At 32.5% G+C, this 15,915-nt stretch overlaps 1 protein-coding gene across 2 annotated transcripts; it reads left to right on the forward strand.

The window, feature by feature from the left end:
• Positions 1-296: 296 nt before the first annotated feature.
• Positions 297-4,397, forward strand: LOC139871980 (beta-1,3-galactosyltransferase GALT1-like). Of its 2 annotated transcripts, XM_071859752.1 has the most exons (8): positions 310-406; positions 526-1,318; positions 1,908-2,083; positions 2,199-2,480; positions 2,579-2,707; positions 3,442-3,621; positions 3,731-3,838; positions 3,926-4,397. In XM_071859752.1, exons 2-8 carry the CDS (start codon positions 562-564, stop codon positions 4,133-4,135), a joined length of 1,842 nt encoding a protein of 613 aa, XP_071715853.1. In that variant the 5' UTR covers positions 310-406; positions 526-561; the 3' UTR covers positions 4,136-4,397. The 2 variants fall into 2 exon arrangements, with proteins under 2 accessions (XP_071715852.1, XP_071715853.1); XM_071859751.1 differs by having other exon boundaries at positions 297-1,318.
• Positions 4,398-15,915: the final 11,518 nt, after the last annotated feature.

The raw sequence follows: 15,915 nt of genomic DNA on the forward strand, positions 1-15,915 counted from the left end.
TGAGTAATTGTGTGCTTAGTTAATTAGATTATGTTTAGATTATTTTGGCTATATGCATCATATTTGTTTGTTTGATAGTGTAATTTAATGGTGTGGTTTTGGTATATAGAGGGATCTTAAATAATAATAAATGTCAATTGTGTCTCATATTTAAGCATAAATCAGTGTATTCTTTATTTAGTAATGGCATTTGTGTTTAATTTTCAGCTACTGCTACTTGTTATGGTTAATTTTAGTTATGAGTATGTAACATAAGTGACACTAATCAAAGTTTAATCACTTGCATTTACAGGTATATAACTCTTTGATGCAAATGTTTGATTGTAGGATAATTGAGTAAGAACTGAAATCAAGTTTCAACTGTCTGAACTGCAAGTCATGTGATAAAGGAAAAACCTTTACAATGGTATGAATCTGTCATGTGATGGAAGGATTCAGATCATCTCACAACCAACTTATTTTTTGATAAAGATGATTTACAAGTAAACTTCATACAAATTTTAATTAGATTTGTTTAAACTTTAGGCTCACAACTTTTGATCCCTTTAGTAACTAAAAGAAATGAAGAAATGGTACATTTACGTTCTATCTGTATCTCTGTTAACATTAACACTTTTCGGGTACATTGTTATGAAAAATCCTATTAGACAATCATATATCTCCCCACCTTCTTATAACACAACTAACCCTCTCGAATGGATAAATTCTAGTACTCCCCCTGTTCATAATCCATTAAACGATTCACAAGTTGTATCAACCGATGAGTTAGTTTCCACCCTTTTCACTAAACGAAACATTACTTTCAGCGAAAAACAACCTTTATACACATGGAATCATTTGAAACATTTAATAACCCATGACCGAGTTCTTCCTAACACAGTAGAAGCCATTAAAGATGCCGGTATCGCATGGAATAATCTTATGACTTCAGTTGAAGATGAGAAACGTAACGTGAATAGGACTTCGGGTGAAAGAAAAAAACAGAAAAAATGTCCTCATTTTCTTAGTAAGATAAATGCAACAGAAGTTAACGATACGGGATTTAAGTTGAGAGTTCCTTGTGGGTTAACTCAGGGTTCATCAGTTACGTTTATTGGTATTCCAAGTGGTCTACTTGGTAACTTTCGGGTCGATTTGACGGGTGAACCTTTACCGGGTGAACCGGATCCGCCTGTAATATTGCATTACAATGTTAGGCTACATGGTGATAAAATTACCGAGGACCCGGTTATTGTTCAAAACACGTGGACCATCGGTCACGATTGGGGTGAAGAAGAACGGTGTCCAAATCCTGAGCCTGACGATAAGAATAAGAAAGGTAAAAAAGATTAACCTCGTTGGTCCTTTTGTGAGGTTTTGCATTGTGATTTTTATATAAAAATAATAAACAGATAAGAGGGTCTTTTTTAATTTGGTCTTGAATCAATGTGATGCTCTGTCGTCCCAGTTTAATTGTCCTGTTTTGACTTTAGAGGTCTTGTCTTTCCAACTTTGACTTTAAATATATCTATTTTTATTATATATTATTCAATGAAATTTATATCAATGGATTGGTTTTTGAATATATTTTTACCGGTATAGTGATCATCAAGTATTATATAACACACACAAAGTAATTTAAAGTCAAAGTTAGAAAGAAAAGACCTCTAAACAAGACAAGAACTGGGGACAAAGGGAGTAGTAAATAATCATGAAGAAGACAATTAGTGAACCTAGGTAACTTTTACCTTAATTCCCCAATTTTATGTGTGACGTTAGTGGTTTTTTAATGAAGTTTCTAAAATTTAACACCCTAATCACAAAGTTCAGATTTTCTTATACACTGAGATGATGTATATGTCAGGTCGTAAGCTATTGTTATATAGAATTTGATACTCTTGAGGAGGTAATTGAGTTTTTTTTTACAGTGGATGAATTGGCCAAGTGCAATGAGAAGGTGGGTAAAGTTGTTAACGGGACGAAAACGAGAACGTATTTCCCGTTTAAACAAGGCTACCTTTCAGTAGCAACTTTTCGGGTCGGATCAGAAGGCATCCAAATGACAGTTGACGGGAAACACATAACATCGTTTGCTTTTCGAGAAGTAATTTCTTCAACTTTACTAATTCTTTAACACCAAAAAATTTAATAATCTTAAACCTCTTTGAAAATTGACCTCTTCTCTTTTTTTTTTTTTTTTTTTTTTTTAATTAAAACAGACTTTGGAGCCTTGGCTTGTTAGTGAAGTAAGAATTTCGGGAGACTTAAAATTGGTGTCAGTTGTAGCCAGTGGTTTACCAACTTCTGAAGATTCAGATCATATCATTGACTTAGAATCTCTTAAATCGCCTTCGATTCCTCTTAAGAAAAAGATTAATCTATTAATTGGTGTGTTTTCAACTGCAAATAATTTTAAACGTCGAATGGCTGTTCGAAGAACATGGATGCAATATCCTGCAGTGAAATCAGGAGAAGTAGCTGTTCGTTTTTTCGTTGGTTTGGTGAGTAGTTATTTAATTCGTCTTATTTAGTGCTCAATCTTAAATTTATACAATAAATAAATAAATAAAATATGATTATAATTATATGATTAATGCAGCATAAAAATCGAGTGGTGAATGAGGAATTATGGAATGAGGCAAAGACTTATGGAGATATACAGTTGATGCCTTTTGTTGACTATTATAGTCTTATATCTTGGAAGACCATTGCTATATGCATCTTTGGGGTGCGTATTTATACATTCATCCAAGGTTGTAGAAGTCGTGAATCGGGGACGAGTCGGTCGGGACCTTGGAGGGACGCTTCGGACTAGTCAGGGACGATTCGGACTAGCCGGGGACGAGTCTGGCGTAGACCGCGTGTTGACTTTTAGTATTAAACAAATTATACATATTTATATGCGTTGACTGGGCGTTGACTTTTAGTAAAAAGGTAAAAGGTAGAAGATTTTCCCTGTTCGGGCTACCTTGGAGGGCGAGTAATCCGACCCCATACTCTGATGTACGCAGCCCAGCAAGATTACTCACTCGCTGTTTCCAATCCATCCCTGGCCACCACTAAATATTCGCCCTTTACGGAATTCGAACCTGAGACCTCTTGCAAGGAACTCGGGGCCCCAACCACTGGGCGTTGACTTTTAGTATTAAACAAATTAAACATTTTAATATTACATATAAATATAACAAACATAAAAAATAAATATTTCAAACATAGATATATGACACAAAATCTAATTTTAAAAAATATAATTTTTTTAACATAACTTTGAATTTGACGGACTCAGACCTGACTCGGACTGACTTTAACCCGACCTTTTTGCGTTAACCGACTTTTAAGGTGTTTTTGGGCGAGTCAGGACGGGCTGGTCCACAAACCAATGCTTCGGTTGACTTTTACAATAGTGCTTTCATACTCCGTGAGGAATTATGTTATGTGTTTCTAACTATATATCTATAACAGACAGAAGTTATCTCTGCACAATATGTCATGAAGACAGATGATGATGCATTTGTTCGTGTAGATGAAGTATTGCTTTCATTAAAACGAGTCAATGTTAGTCAAGGATTGCTTTACGGTCTAATTAATTCTGACTCACAACCCCATCGAAATCCTGACAGCAAGTGGTATATCAGCCCCGAGGTATCCTATTCAATTAAAACTAGTCATCATATTATGTATCAAAAAATAGTCAACTGTTATGTGTTTTTACCTTTTTACCCCTCTTGAAAATTTATCCTCTTTATGTTAGGAATGGCCGGAAGAAAAATACCCTCCATGGGCACATGGTCCCGGGTATGTTGTGTCTAGTGACATAGCAAAGGCGATTAACAATAATCACAAACAAGGCCGACTAAAGGTATTATTTCAAAGCTTTAAGGTTTTTCAGAAAAAAAAAAGAAAAAAAGAAGGTTAAAAAAACTCATTACCTTGTTTGCTGAAACAGATGTTTAAGCTTGAAGATGTAGCAATGGGGATCTGGATTGCAGATTTAAAAAAGAATGGTTTAGAAGTGAAATACGAGAAAGAAGAGCGCGTGTATAACGAAGGATGTAAAGACGGTTACGTTGTTGCTCACTATCAAGGACCTCGAGAAATGCTGTGTTTATGGCAGAAGATACAAGAAGACAACCGAGCTTTTTGCTGTGGTAATTGACAGTTATACCCCTCTATAGCCAAATAACTCACATAACTAAACAGGGTAACACTATTGTTGTATCAGTGTAGTTAGGTACTTTGTTTACCGATGCATATAGATACGTAGATCTTGTTCAGTCTAGTATATATACGGGTATTTTAGCGTCAGAGTTATTCATCGATCGATGTTTTTGTAGGACTATTTGAGAGAAATATATTTGTATGATTATTCTTTGATGTATGCTATGCTTTGTTCATGGCACAAACAGAAAATTACATAACAGTTAACTATTACCATTGCAATACAATTAGTTATAACATCATCGACATCATTGCTAGGTTGTATCCTATATATACAATTAATACTCGAATGACTAATATAAAGGTCCAAGAAACCCGTAAGGGTTTGTATATTAAATTGTATATAAGAAACTGGACGAATAAAGAAAGCATACTATGTCATACTTGATAATCAATGCATGTAAAAGTACCTAATCAGTATTATTAGCAAATTAGCAAAGTAAATATATATCTAAAAAACGTGTTCAGAAACGTAAATTACTAAATTCGATATAATTATATCGAAGGATGTAATGAAAATCATTTCATAAGTAGATTAAGATTAATTTGTATCAAATGCAATTAAAGCATCAAGATTAAGTTTATAGGTATTTTTAAAAAACGTGGAAATAGCTATTTATATCAAATCAATAGTCAAATAGAAGAGTAGATTAACGAAATGTATACATTATGTTTCAAAACTTGGTTACAATAGTAGTAAAGTTATAATTTTATGTAAAGATTATTTATAGATTCAATACAATATGAAGTACATTCACTAAAAATGCGGTATGTCTTGCCAACAGATCGCCCATATTAGCACCTTTATGCAGGAACTTTATATAGCATATAAGTTTTCCTTTTGAATTGATGCACCAGAGATTGTACCCTTCACATTACCATCTTTAATCCTCTCGGGCGTGTTGGCGTGTTGGTGGGTAGGGGTGAGGTGCTTGATGGGCGTGCTGGTAAACTGCTTGCTAAAGAGGTGCCGTGCTGAGTAGCGTGTTGCTGGGTAAGGGTTGGGTATTTTTAATTTCTTTTTCATTTTCCTTTCATTTATTATTGATTTTAATTACTTTTATATATTATTTTGTACATTATAAAAAAAATTAATAAAACGAACTAAAATTCAAATTAAAAAATACGATTACATTAAAAAAAAATCCTAAATTACTTTATTTAAAATTCCTAAAAATGAAAAAAATACATAATTAAAAGTCCTAAATTACGTTAAAAACGTCCTAAAAATTAAAAAAACAATACATAATATATTTTTTTTTAATATATAGAGTCTTGACTGACGTAACCGGACTCAAGGCTACTCGAATCGGAGTGCGCCTGATTGTAAGTCGATTCACCCATGTTTACGAGATATAACTCAATTCGACAGGGTCGTGTCTTGCCTCGCTCTTTTTGTGCATCCCATTGCTCATCGTTAAACAGAAACATCAAGGACTGCTGCCCTTCATCAAAATACACAATTTGCGTAAAAACGTAAGGCATTTCTTTTTTCGAAATACACAACTTTTCAACACAGTTTCATTTTTCTTTTAGGGTTTTCTCTAAAACCCTTAGATCAGGTTTACTTTTATTGTAATCAAGATTATTCAAGTTTTAATTCAAGTTTCTTTCATCTACCTTTTTAAGGTATGATTCTATCCTTATTTTATTGTTTATTCAGTTTTATGTACTTTAATCGTTTCTGTTCGTCTACCATTATGAACTAAACGTTCATAGTGGTTACGTGGACGAAAACTAAACTTCGTCTGGGAATCAGATGAAGCCGCCGGCTTCACCAGTCAAAAGCCGCCGGCTTGACTGGAACAAAGCTGCCGGCTTTGTGCTTCATCCGTACAGTTTCTGGTTCTTTTCCATATCTGTATGTTTGAGTTTCTGTAATGATATTTAAACTGTGTTGAATCTGTTATGTGAAATGTCTCGTTCATATTGATTATAAACGTTCCATATTAATTGATTTCGTTGCGAGGTTTTGACCTTTATATGAGACGTTTTTCAAAGACTGCATTCATTTTTAAAACAACCATAACCTTTATTTTATCAATAAAGGTTTTAAAAACATTACGTAGATTATCAAATAATGATAATCTAAAATATACTGTTTACACGCGACCATTACATAATGGTTTACAATAGAAATATATTACATCGACATATGTTTCTTGAATGCAGTTTTTACACAATATCATACAAACATGGACTCCAAATTTTGTCCTTATTTTAGTATGCAACAGCGGAAGCTCTTAGTATTCACCTGAGAATAAACATGCTTTAAACGTCAACAAAAATGTTGGTGAGTTATAGGTTTAACCTATATATATCAAATCGTAACAATAGACCACAAGATTTCATATTTCAATACACATCCCATACATAGAGATAAAAATCATTCATATGGTGAACACCTGGTAACCGACATTAACAAGATGCATATATAAGAATATCCCCATCATTCCGGGACACCCTTCGGATATGATATAAATTTCGAAGTACTAAAGCATCCGGTACTTTGGATGGGGTTTGTTAGGCCCAATAGATCTATCTTTAGGATTCGCGTCAATTAGGGTGTCTGTTCTCTAATTCTTAGATTACCAGACTTAATAAAAAGGGGCATATTCGATTTCGATAATTCAACCATAGAATGTAGTTTCACGTACTTGTGTCTATTTTGTAAATCATTTATAAAACCTGCATGTATTCTCATCCCAAAAATATTAGATTTTAAAAGTGAGACTATAACTCACTTTCACAGATATTTCCTTCCTCGAAAATAAGACTTGGCCACGGATCGATTCACGAACCTCAAGTTTTCTGGATAAAACTACGGGAAATGAGAAAAATGGATCTAGCTTCAAAGGATCCTTGAATGGCTTGAAAGTTCTTGAAGTAGAAAGATAACCTACTGTAAATAACAAAGGTTCCTTGATCTTAGATGATTACTTGGAATGGATTAGAAAGCTTGGAAGTAGACTTGCAAACTTGGAAGTATTCTTGAGTTTTATGAAACTATACTTATGGAATTTATGAAGAACACTTAGAACTTGAAGATGGAACTTGAGAGAGATCAATTAGATGAAGAAAATTGAAGAATGAAAGTGTTTGTAGGTGTTTTTGGTCGTTGGTATATGGATTAGATATAAAGGATATGTAATTTTGTTTTCATGTAAATAAGTCATGAATGATTACTAATATTTTTGTAATTTTATGAGATATTTCATGCTAGTTGCCAAATGATGGTTCCCACATGTGTTAGGTGACTCACATGGGCTGCTAAGAGCTGATGATTGAAGTGTATATACCAATAGTACATACATCTAAAAGCTGTGTATTGTACGAGTACGAATACGGGTGCATACGAGTAGAATTGTTGATGAAACTGAACGAGGATGTAATTGTAAGCATTTTTGTTAAGTAGAAGTACTTTGATATGTGTCTTGAAGTCTTTCAAAAGTTTAAGAATACATACCAAAACACAACATGTATATACATTCTAATGGAGTCGTTAAGTCTTCGTTAGTCGTTACATGTAAGTGTTGTTTTGAAACCTATAAGTTAACGATCTCAATTAATGTTGTGAACCCAATGTTTATTATATCAAATGAGATGTTAAATTATTATGTTATCATTATATTATGATGTATGAATATCTCTTAATATGATATATACATTAAAATATCGTTACAACGATAATCGTTACATATAAGTCTCGTTTCGTAATTCTTGAGTTAGTAGTATTGTTTTTACATATGTAGTTCATTGTTAACAAAATTAATGATATATTTAAATATCATTTTATCATGTTAAATATAGTGTATCAATATCTTAATATGATACATATGTATTTAGTAGACGTTATCATAACGATAATCGTTATATATATCATTTCGAGTTTCTTAACTTAGTAATCTCATTTCTTATGTATATCACACATTGTTAATATACTTAGTGAGATACTTACTCATCATAATCTCATGTCAACCATATATATATATATATATATATATATATATATATATATATATATATATATGTCTATATATACCACAACATGTAGTTTTTACAATTTTGTAACGTTCGTGAATCGCCGGTCAACTTGGGTGATCAATTGTCTATATGAAACTTATTTCATTTAATCAAGTCTTAATAAGTTTGATTGCTTAACACTTTGGAAACATTTAGTCATGTAAATATCAATCTCAATTAATATATATAAACATGGAAAAGTTCGGGTCACTACATTATGCTTTAATATACTTGTTTGTCATGCTTAATGATTAGATTACATGATTTTAGGATTGATTAGTACTTAATACGATGATCTATTATTCGATTCATGCGACTTGTTTAGATCTAGTCCATCAAACTTGTTAAATTGAATTGCATGCAACTAGGTTAAAAAACATAATAGTGATAAATCTATTGAATTTGAGTTACACTTATATAATAAAGTTTGATATTGTTAGGCTTAGTCGAATATCCTCTGTTTGGTAGTGTTTGATTAATGATTGCATGAAAATTTAGTAGTAATTAACTTTCAGCTAGTAACTTGAGTTGATCTACTTAATGTTTAATAGCTTATATAATTTGTCAGTATATTTGCATGTTAGTCCGCATCATAAGATTAATATGTATCATGTAGTTGAATTGTAACACCCCGTTTTTCAGTTACGCATTATTTCGAACGTCATTCAAAATACGAGGCATGTAAGCGTATATTTGGATCCCAAATAAAGTTGGAGTTGAGGTTCTAAAACCTTACCATTGGATAGTAAATCTCATTAAATTTCCAACGATATTTGATTCATCAAAAATGGAGCTACGGTTTGAAAGTTATGACCAAAACAAGTTTCAATTTCTGTCTCAGTTCATTGGGACGCCGTCCAGCCATTTTGGATGCCGTCCAAATGGCCTGACGGGCCAGCTGTGATATTTTAAAGTTTTTAAAAGAGGGTATTTGGGTCTTTTCACTTGGGGGTCGTTTGGGCCATCAAAACTGATCCAAATTCATTCTTATCCCCATTTCCACCTTCCCAAACACTCTCATCCATTCCTAGAGAGAGAGGGACCAATTTAGAGAGAGAGAGAGAGCTTGGTTTGGGGAAGAAGAAGGGTGAATCGGGTCGAGTCGAGAGTGTTAATGTTGTTCACCTCATTCACGGCTACGTTGTGGTAGTGTTGGTAAGTTCTAAATCCAAATTTCATTGTTAAGATTATTGTTTGAGTTAGACTTTGTGCTAGGTAGAGTTATAATCCACTTATTATGAAATTTGGGGTTTTTTGGGTAAGATTCATGTAAGTAAACCCGAATTGGTGACTTAGGGTTTTGATTGATGAAATTGTGAGTTTGGATCTTGCATGTGTTGTTTAAACTTAGAACACTTGTGTACTAGTGATTTTGGTGTGTGTTGACTTGATTTTGGGTGTAAACCCTAATTTGGGTCAAATGGGTATTTTGGGTCAAGTAAGCTTGATTCGGTGTCAAATTAAGTTTTGAGTCAAGTTTTGGTAAATCAAGTATGTAAATACTTGATTTAGGTGTTAGTTGGTGTTTTGGAAAGTTAATCACTAGCCGTTAGTGATTAAAGATATTTTTGGAACTTATGTCAAAATGGGTTGACTTTGATGGGTCAAAATTGGTAATGACACTAGTTTTGGTCAAATGGATGTTAAACGCTTTTGTTAAGTATTAAGTGGCTTTTTCGCATGAAAGTAATCATGGGAAGTGATTTTGATTTAAATGGTGTCAAGAATAATTTAGATTAAATTGTACTTGCTTGATGGGTCGAAATTACCACCCGTAGTGGTAATTGGTGAAGTCCACTTTAGGTGTCTAAATGGGCGGTTTGTGGAGGTAGGTACAAACCCTTGGTTAAGGGTGTTGAAGTCGAATTCTCTCGTAGAGAATGTATGTTGATTGTTTGTATATCTATATGCACATTATAGGTAAAAGGTTTGCTCGGTTGCGTTTTGAGGCGATTTACATATATGACTTGTGCGGGAATTTCGAGGTGAGTGGAATAATTATATGCGTATGTATATAATGTATTTATTTGTATGCTATGGTATGAACCAAAGAGCCGATAGTGCCATAGTATGTGCGATTGTGCTATGATGTGAACCAAAGAGCCGGTAGCGTCATAGTACGTGTGTTGTAGTGTGAACCAAAGAGCCGGTAGCACTACGACATGAGTTGTTAGAGTGTGAACTGTCACGACCCGGAAAATTTCGACTAATTTTAAACCATATTCTCGATACGATGTAATATTTTTGACACGATAAGCAAAGTCTGTTAGGTTGAGTCTCAAAAATTTTGAACTGTTGTCATATATTCAATTACCCTTTGACTGTTCCCGACGATTCACGAACCATTATTTGTAAATAGATACATATATTTAAATATATGAATATATAATAATAATTTGGAATATTATTTGAAATATTATATGATTTAATGATAGGAAATAAATATATAAAATAATATGCGATGTAATAAAAACTATTAAGTTATTAAATATATATATAGATATTTATTTTTATATATAATAATACTTGTAAACATATAATATTATATTTATTTGTTTAAAAAGATATAATTAATATAATTAGTTACTTAAATTTTTTTAATTAAGATTAGTTATATATATAGAAAGAGCGAATATTAAAGATAAATGATTTTGAGCTTAATAGGTAAACGTGGGTAACACTCGGTTGATGGTTTGTTAGCTTTAATATAGATATTGTACATATTCATGAAGAATTTAAATAAAAGTTGGAGTGTAAATTGATCACGAAGATTCTAGATTTATTAAAAATATTTTTATCCTTTTTAGTTTAAATATTAGTACTCCGTACATATAAATTGGAACAGAAAATAAATAATTATCGAACCTTTTTGATCAAGTCTCAAACAGTTAATGAGTGAAATAATTAAATTTATTTAATCTAAAAATTTGAGATTTTTAGGAACACTTTTATACGTTAACTGTTTAGCAATGGACACGATATAGCATTCCCTGCAAAAGTGTCGGTAGAAGAGTTTAAAATTGAGGCTGCTATCCTATTTAAATTCCTGTTTCTTCTGTACCTTTCCACATGTGTGATTATTGTTAATATATTATAATATTATATATTATAATTCTATATATGTGTACATTTACATACATGGAATTCAGAAAAACCAAACACTTCTCTGCAATCATACTCTCTCCATTCATTCACGCCGCATTCACTTCACCCTCTAAACTCAACTCTTCCATTCTTCTTCAACTTGCTCATAATTTCCACCATTAACATTAATATCATTCCTTTGATCATATTAATAATTAAACTCAACCTAACTATCATCTTCATCGTTTTCGTTGATCATCAAAATCAAAACCCACCATCACTCGAGACCACCATCCACAACCACAATAACCTTTCACCACACCATGATTACCATCCGCCACCACAAACCATCGTGAGCTATAAATCACCACCACCTTAACCATCACCTTTATTTTTCGTTGTGTAATCAACAACACCACGCCATCATCTCAATCCACCAAATCACCACGACCTCTGCTAGTTTTCACTATTGTTTGCAGCTGTGTACTGTCACCACCTCCATCATTAAAACCTCCACCTACCGCCACACCACAACCACCATCTTCATAGTCAAAAGCTACTGTTGCTGTTTAGTTTGTTTTCCGTCACCGAGAACCACCATAAAGCCACCTTATTTGACCACCACTCACTGCAGTTGTTGCTGCTAATCGCATGTTTCTGTTTTTCTGTTTTTTTTACAACCGTCGACAACCACCAAATCACCTTCAAGAACATTACCATCAACACATAAACCGCCACGTGCACTATATTGAAACTACCATCCTCCAACACCCATTTTTTTCTGTTTTCATAAGAACATCAAACAACCGCCATTCATGTTGTTGTTTTATTTGAAGATCACCATCACGGTAACACCAGTTTATCACCTCCATCGCCACCCATCATTTTTTTTGTTCTGCTCCTGTTTCTGTGAAAACAACAGCCTATTATTGTTGTTGCTACTCGCCACTTTCCGTTTCTATAAAAAAAAGAAATAAATAAATAAAATAACCCACGATGACTACTATACTTACTCGACAATAACTACTGCTCTACAGCTATGTGTTTATGTTTTGAGCACATGTAGACCCACTATCAATTGATTAATAACTACTGCTACTATTAGTTTTCTATATTGTCTCTGTTACCGACACCAAGATATTAAAACAGCCCATGTCTATGTACTTGGGCTTCTTAGACAACTCTTAAACACTTAACCTTCTTGGGCCATATAAACCCAACCGAATAACTGCTGTAACTATCTAGAAATTGAACCTCTTCTGCCGTTTATTTCTTGGTACTCTTCAAACAATCACGACACCACCTGAGGTCATGATGATGATTATAAAGTTTTGATGGGTGCTGTGTTCGATCGAAGCAAAAGTAGGGAAACAATAGAACCATAAACTTTTATTGTATCAAACAACTTGGTTCGATATTTGCTGTTGGAATCAGACGAACAATTCATTAAACATAGTAGGAACTTTTAGATTAGGCTGCCAATCGATTTAAAACAATATGGTTGATTGGTTCCCTGGTCACTCAAATTATAGAAGAAGAAATAGAAACAGAATAAACGAGTAAATATATATGGGGGACGGATATAATCAGAAATGCAAGGTTAGAGGAATGGTTAAGGGTGTTAGCGGGCAGCGTAAGATCATGAGTTCGAGCCCTGGCTAGTGCAGTTTAATTTCTTTTCTTGATGCTTTTTCTTCAAAGGTAGTTTTCTATTACTCATTATTATTATTATTATTATTATTATTATTATTATTATTATTATTATTATTATTATTATTATTATTATTATTATTATTATTATTATTATTATTATTATTATTATTATTATTATTATTATTATTATTATTATTATTATTATGTTATTGTTGTTATTATTATAATATAAAAGATATATAAATTAAGATAAAAGTAATTATAGTTATATTTAATGATCATGAATATTATAAGTATGATTAAGATTAAGTTAGGATTATAAATACATATAACATTATCATTAGTAGTAAGATTTTTATTATTATTATTATCAAGTATTAAGTATTATTATTAAAATTATTAGTTTCATAATCATTATTATTAAATTTATCATTTTTATTAAAATTATTATGTTCATTTATCATTACTAGTATTATTATCATTATTACTATTTTTATCATCAATATGATTTTTATTATTATTATTATTATCATTAACATTATTATTGTTATCATTATCGTAATATTACTATAATTAGTATTTTAACAAAGAAATAATATTTTTATAAAAAAATATAGTTGATACATATCACATAACTACATTGATATTTTATATTTATAAAATAAATATAGTTAATTAATTAATGAAATATATAATTTATTAAAATAACAAATATATCATTAATAACAACAATAATATATAAATTCGTTCGATTACAATGTGTTAATATATATAATTGATATAGGTTCGTGAATCCGAGGCCAACCCTATACTTGTTCAATGTCGTTATATGTATTTTTACTACAAAATACAGTATGGTGAGTTTCATTTGCTCCCTTTTTAATTGCTTTTGCAATATATATTATTGGGCTGAGAATACATGCGCTGCTTTTATAAAAGTTTACGAAATAGACACAAGTACTTAAAATATATTCTACGTTGAGTTGTACCACTGGCATACTTCCCTGTAGCTTGGTAACTACTATTTACATGTGGTATTGTAAACGTGAATCCTGTTGATAGATCTATCGGGCCTGACAACCCCAACCGGACTGGACGACCAGTATTCAACGGTTGCACAGTACTTCGTTTTGTGACTACACTTGGTACGGTGTAGTGAGATTTCATAATAAAGGGAATATGCAACGTTGATTAAATGTTAAGTATGGTTACCAAGTGCTCAACCACTTAGAATGCTTTACATACACTTGCGAGTGTATTATGTTTATGTTTATGAAATCTTGTGGTCTATTAACATATTGAAATGATTATTATGATAAACCTATGAACTCACCAACCTTTTGGTTGACACTTTTAAGCATGTTTATTCTCAGGTACGAATTAAGTCTTCCGCTGTGCATTTGCTCATTTTAAGGACATTACTTGGAGTCGATCATCGCAATGGGACCAAATGTTGATGACTTCGTCCAGGGGGATAAGGACGGGTCCTTTCAGTTGGTATCAGAGCGTTGGTCTTAGCGAACCAGGTCTTGCATTAGTGTGTCTGACTGATAGTTGATAGGATGCATTAGCAAGTCTGGACTTCGAACTTAGCTGCATATTATAAGTATTGTTTGTCATTCCTAGTGAAAAATTACCTGCTTATTATTCCTAAGTCTAGACATGACTTCCTGCACTTATTTGATAGATAGTGTACAGAAAAATTCATATCTTAGCATATCTGTTACTGTAGACTTTATCTGACACGTTTCCTTAATTCTCTCCGTAATCTACAAGATCTTCTGTACTATACATAGATATTCTATGTAATTAGAATATCATCCGATATCCGAAATTCATTTCATACCAAAAACTCTTTATCTAACCGAGCAAAATGGAACTCACCACTAGTTCAAGCCTCTCAGATTTCGATATGGAGTTTCACCTAAGCTCCGAAAGCAGCGTCACCAGAATGAATCACCCAGTCATCCATCCCCAATTCATCTGATGTGTTCGTAGTCGAATTAATCAATGGAGACGAGAAGAAGGCGATCCTTTTCACCAACCAAATTTCCCTTTTGGCGATGAACCTGAAGCACTTACCGGCGAACCAATTCGAAACACCATTTTCACACTCATTTCCAGAGTATCTCATCACGATTATCTTCTATCTAAAATTCTAAACCTTATTCATCCGCTCGTTCTGACCGACAATCGTCCCGGTGTACTAGCAGAAGTTAACGAACTTCGCGCTCGAGTAGTAGCATTGAAACACATGGTGCAAGGATTACAAACACCATCAGCAGCACCAGCAGCATAATCATCGTTCTACGTATCGTTCTACCTACTTTATCTTCGTTCTACATATCGTTCTACATATCGTTCTACATCGATTATCTTCGTTCGACATGGCGATTATGTAATTTCTAAAGTTTTAGAGATTATGTAATCTAGTATTAACGATAAATCAAATGAGTTTAATATCTTATTGACTCATTAAATCCATGATTACATCTGAAGAAAATATATATGTATGTATATTTTTATAAAGATTGTAATTAAAAATTCTTTTGTACAAACTGTTAATGGTGAAAATATTTTAACGGGTAGGTAATACCCGAGGAATATTTAGATTTCACCTTAATAAGTTACACTGTACATTCTTTGAATCTGATTCAACAGTCATTTACTATCCTACTTACATTCATCGATATACAGATCCGTTCACCACAAAATAACCATTTCCATTCAAATTTCATATTTGGATTTTGACCTATCAGAATCCAACAAGTGGCATAATGAAGAAAACATCGGACAAAATAAAATTTGTTAGAAACAAACGAATTAACTAATTGAAATTTTGTTAAGAATCCACGCTAACTGTTCCTAGCTAACTGTTCCTAGCTAACTGGTTACATTTTATTTATCGTAATTTAATTATCGCAATTTTATTTATCGTCATTTAATTTCTGTTATTTA

This window comes from Rutidosis leptorrhynchoides, chromosome 10, assembly GCF_046630445.1.
Source record: "Rutidosis leptorrhynchoides isolate AG116_Rl617_1_P2 chromosome 10, CSIRO_AGI_Rlap_v1, whole genome shotgun sequence".
NCBI lineage: Eukaryota > Viridiplantae > Streptophyta > Magnoliopsida > Asterales > Asteraceae > Rutidosis > Rutidosis leptorrhynchoides.

Bases quoted from the DNA above. Each gene is read 5' to 3' on its own strand.
- LOC139871980 (XM_071859751.1), top strand. From the start codon at position 562: ATGAAGAAATGGTACATTTACGTTCTATCTGTATCTCTGTTAACATTA. The intron at 1,319-1,907 runs GTAAAAAAGATT...TTTTTTTTACAG, and splicing joins TGACGATAAGAATAAGAAAG to TGGATGAATTGGCCAAGTGC. The intron at 3,622-3,730 runs GTATCCTATTCA...TCTTTATGTTAG, and splicing joins AGTGGTATATCAGCCCCGAG to GAATGGCCGGAAGAAAAATA.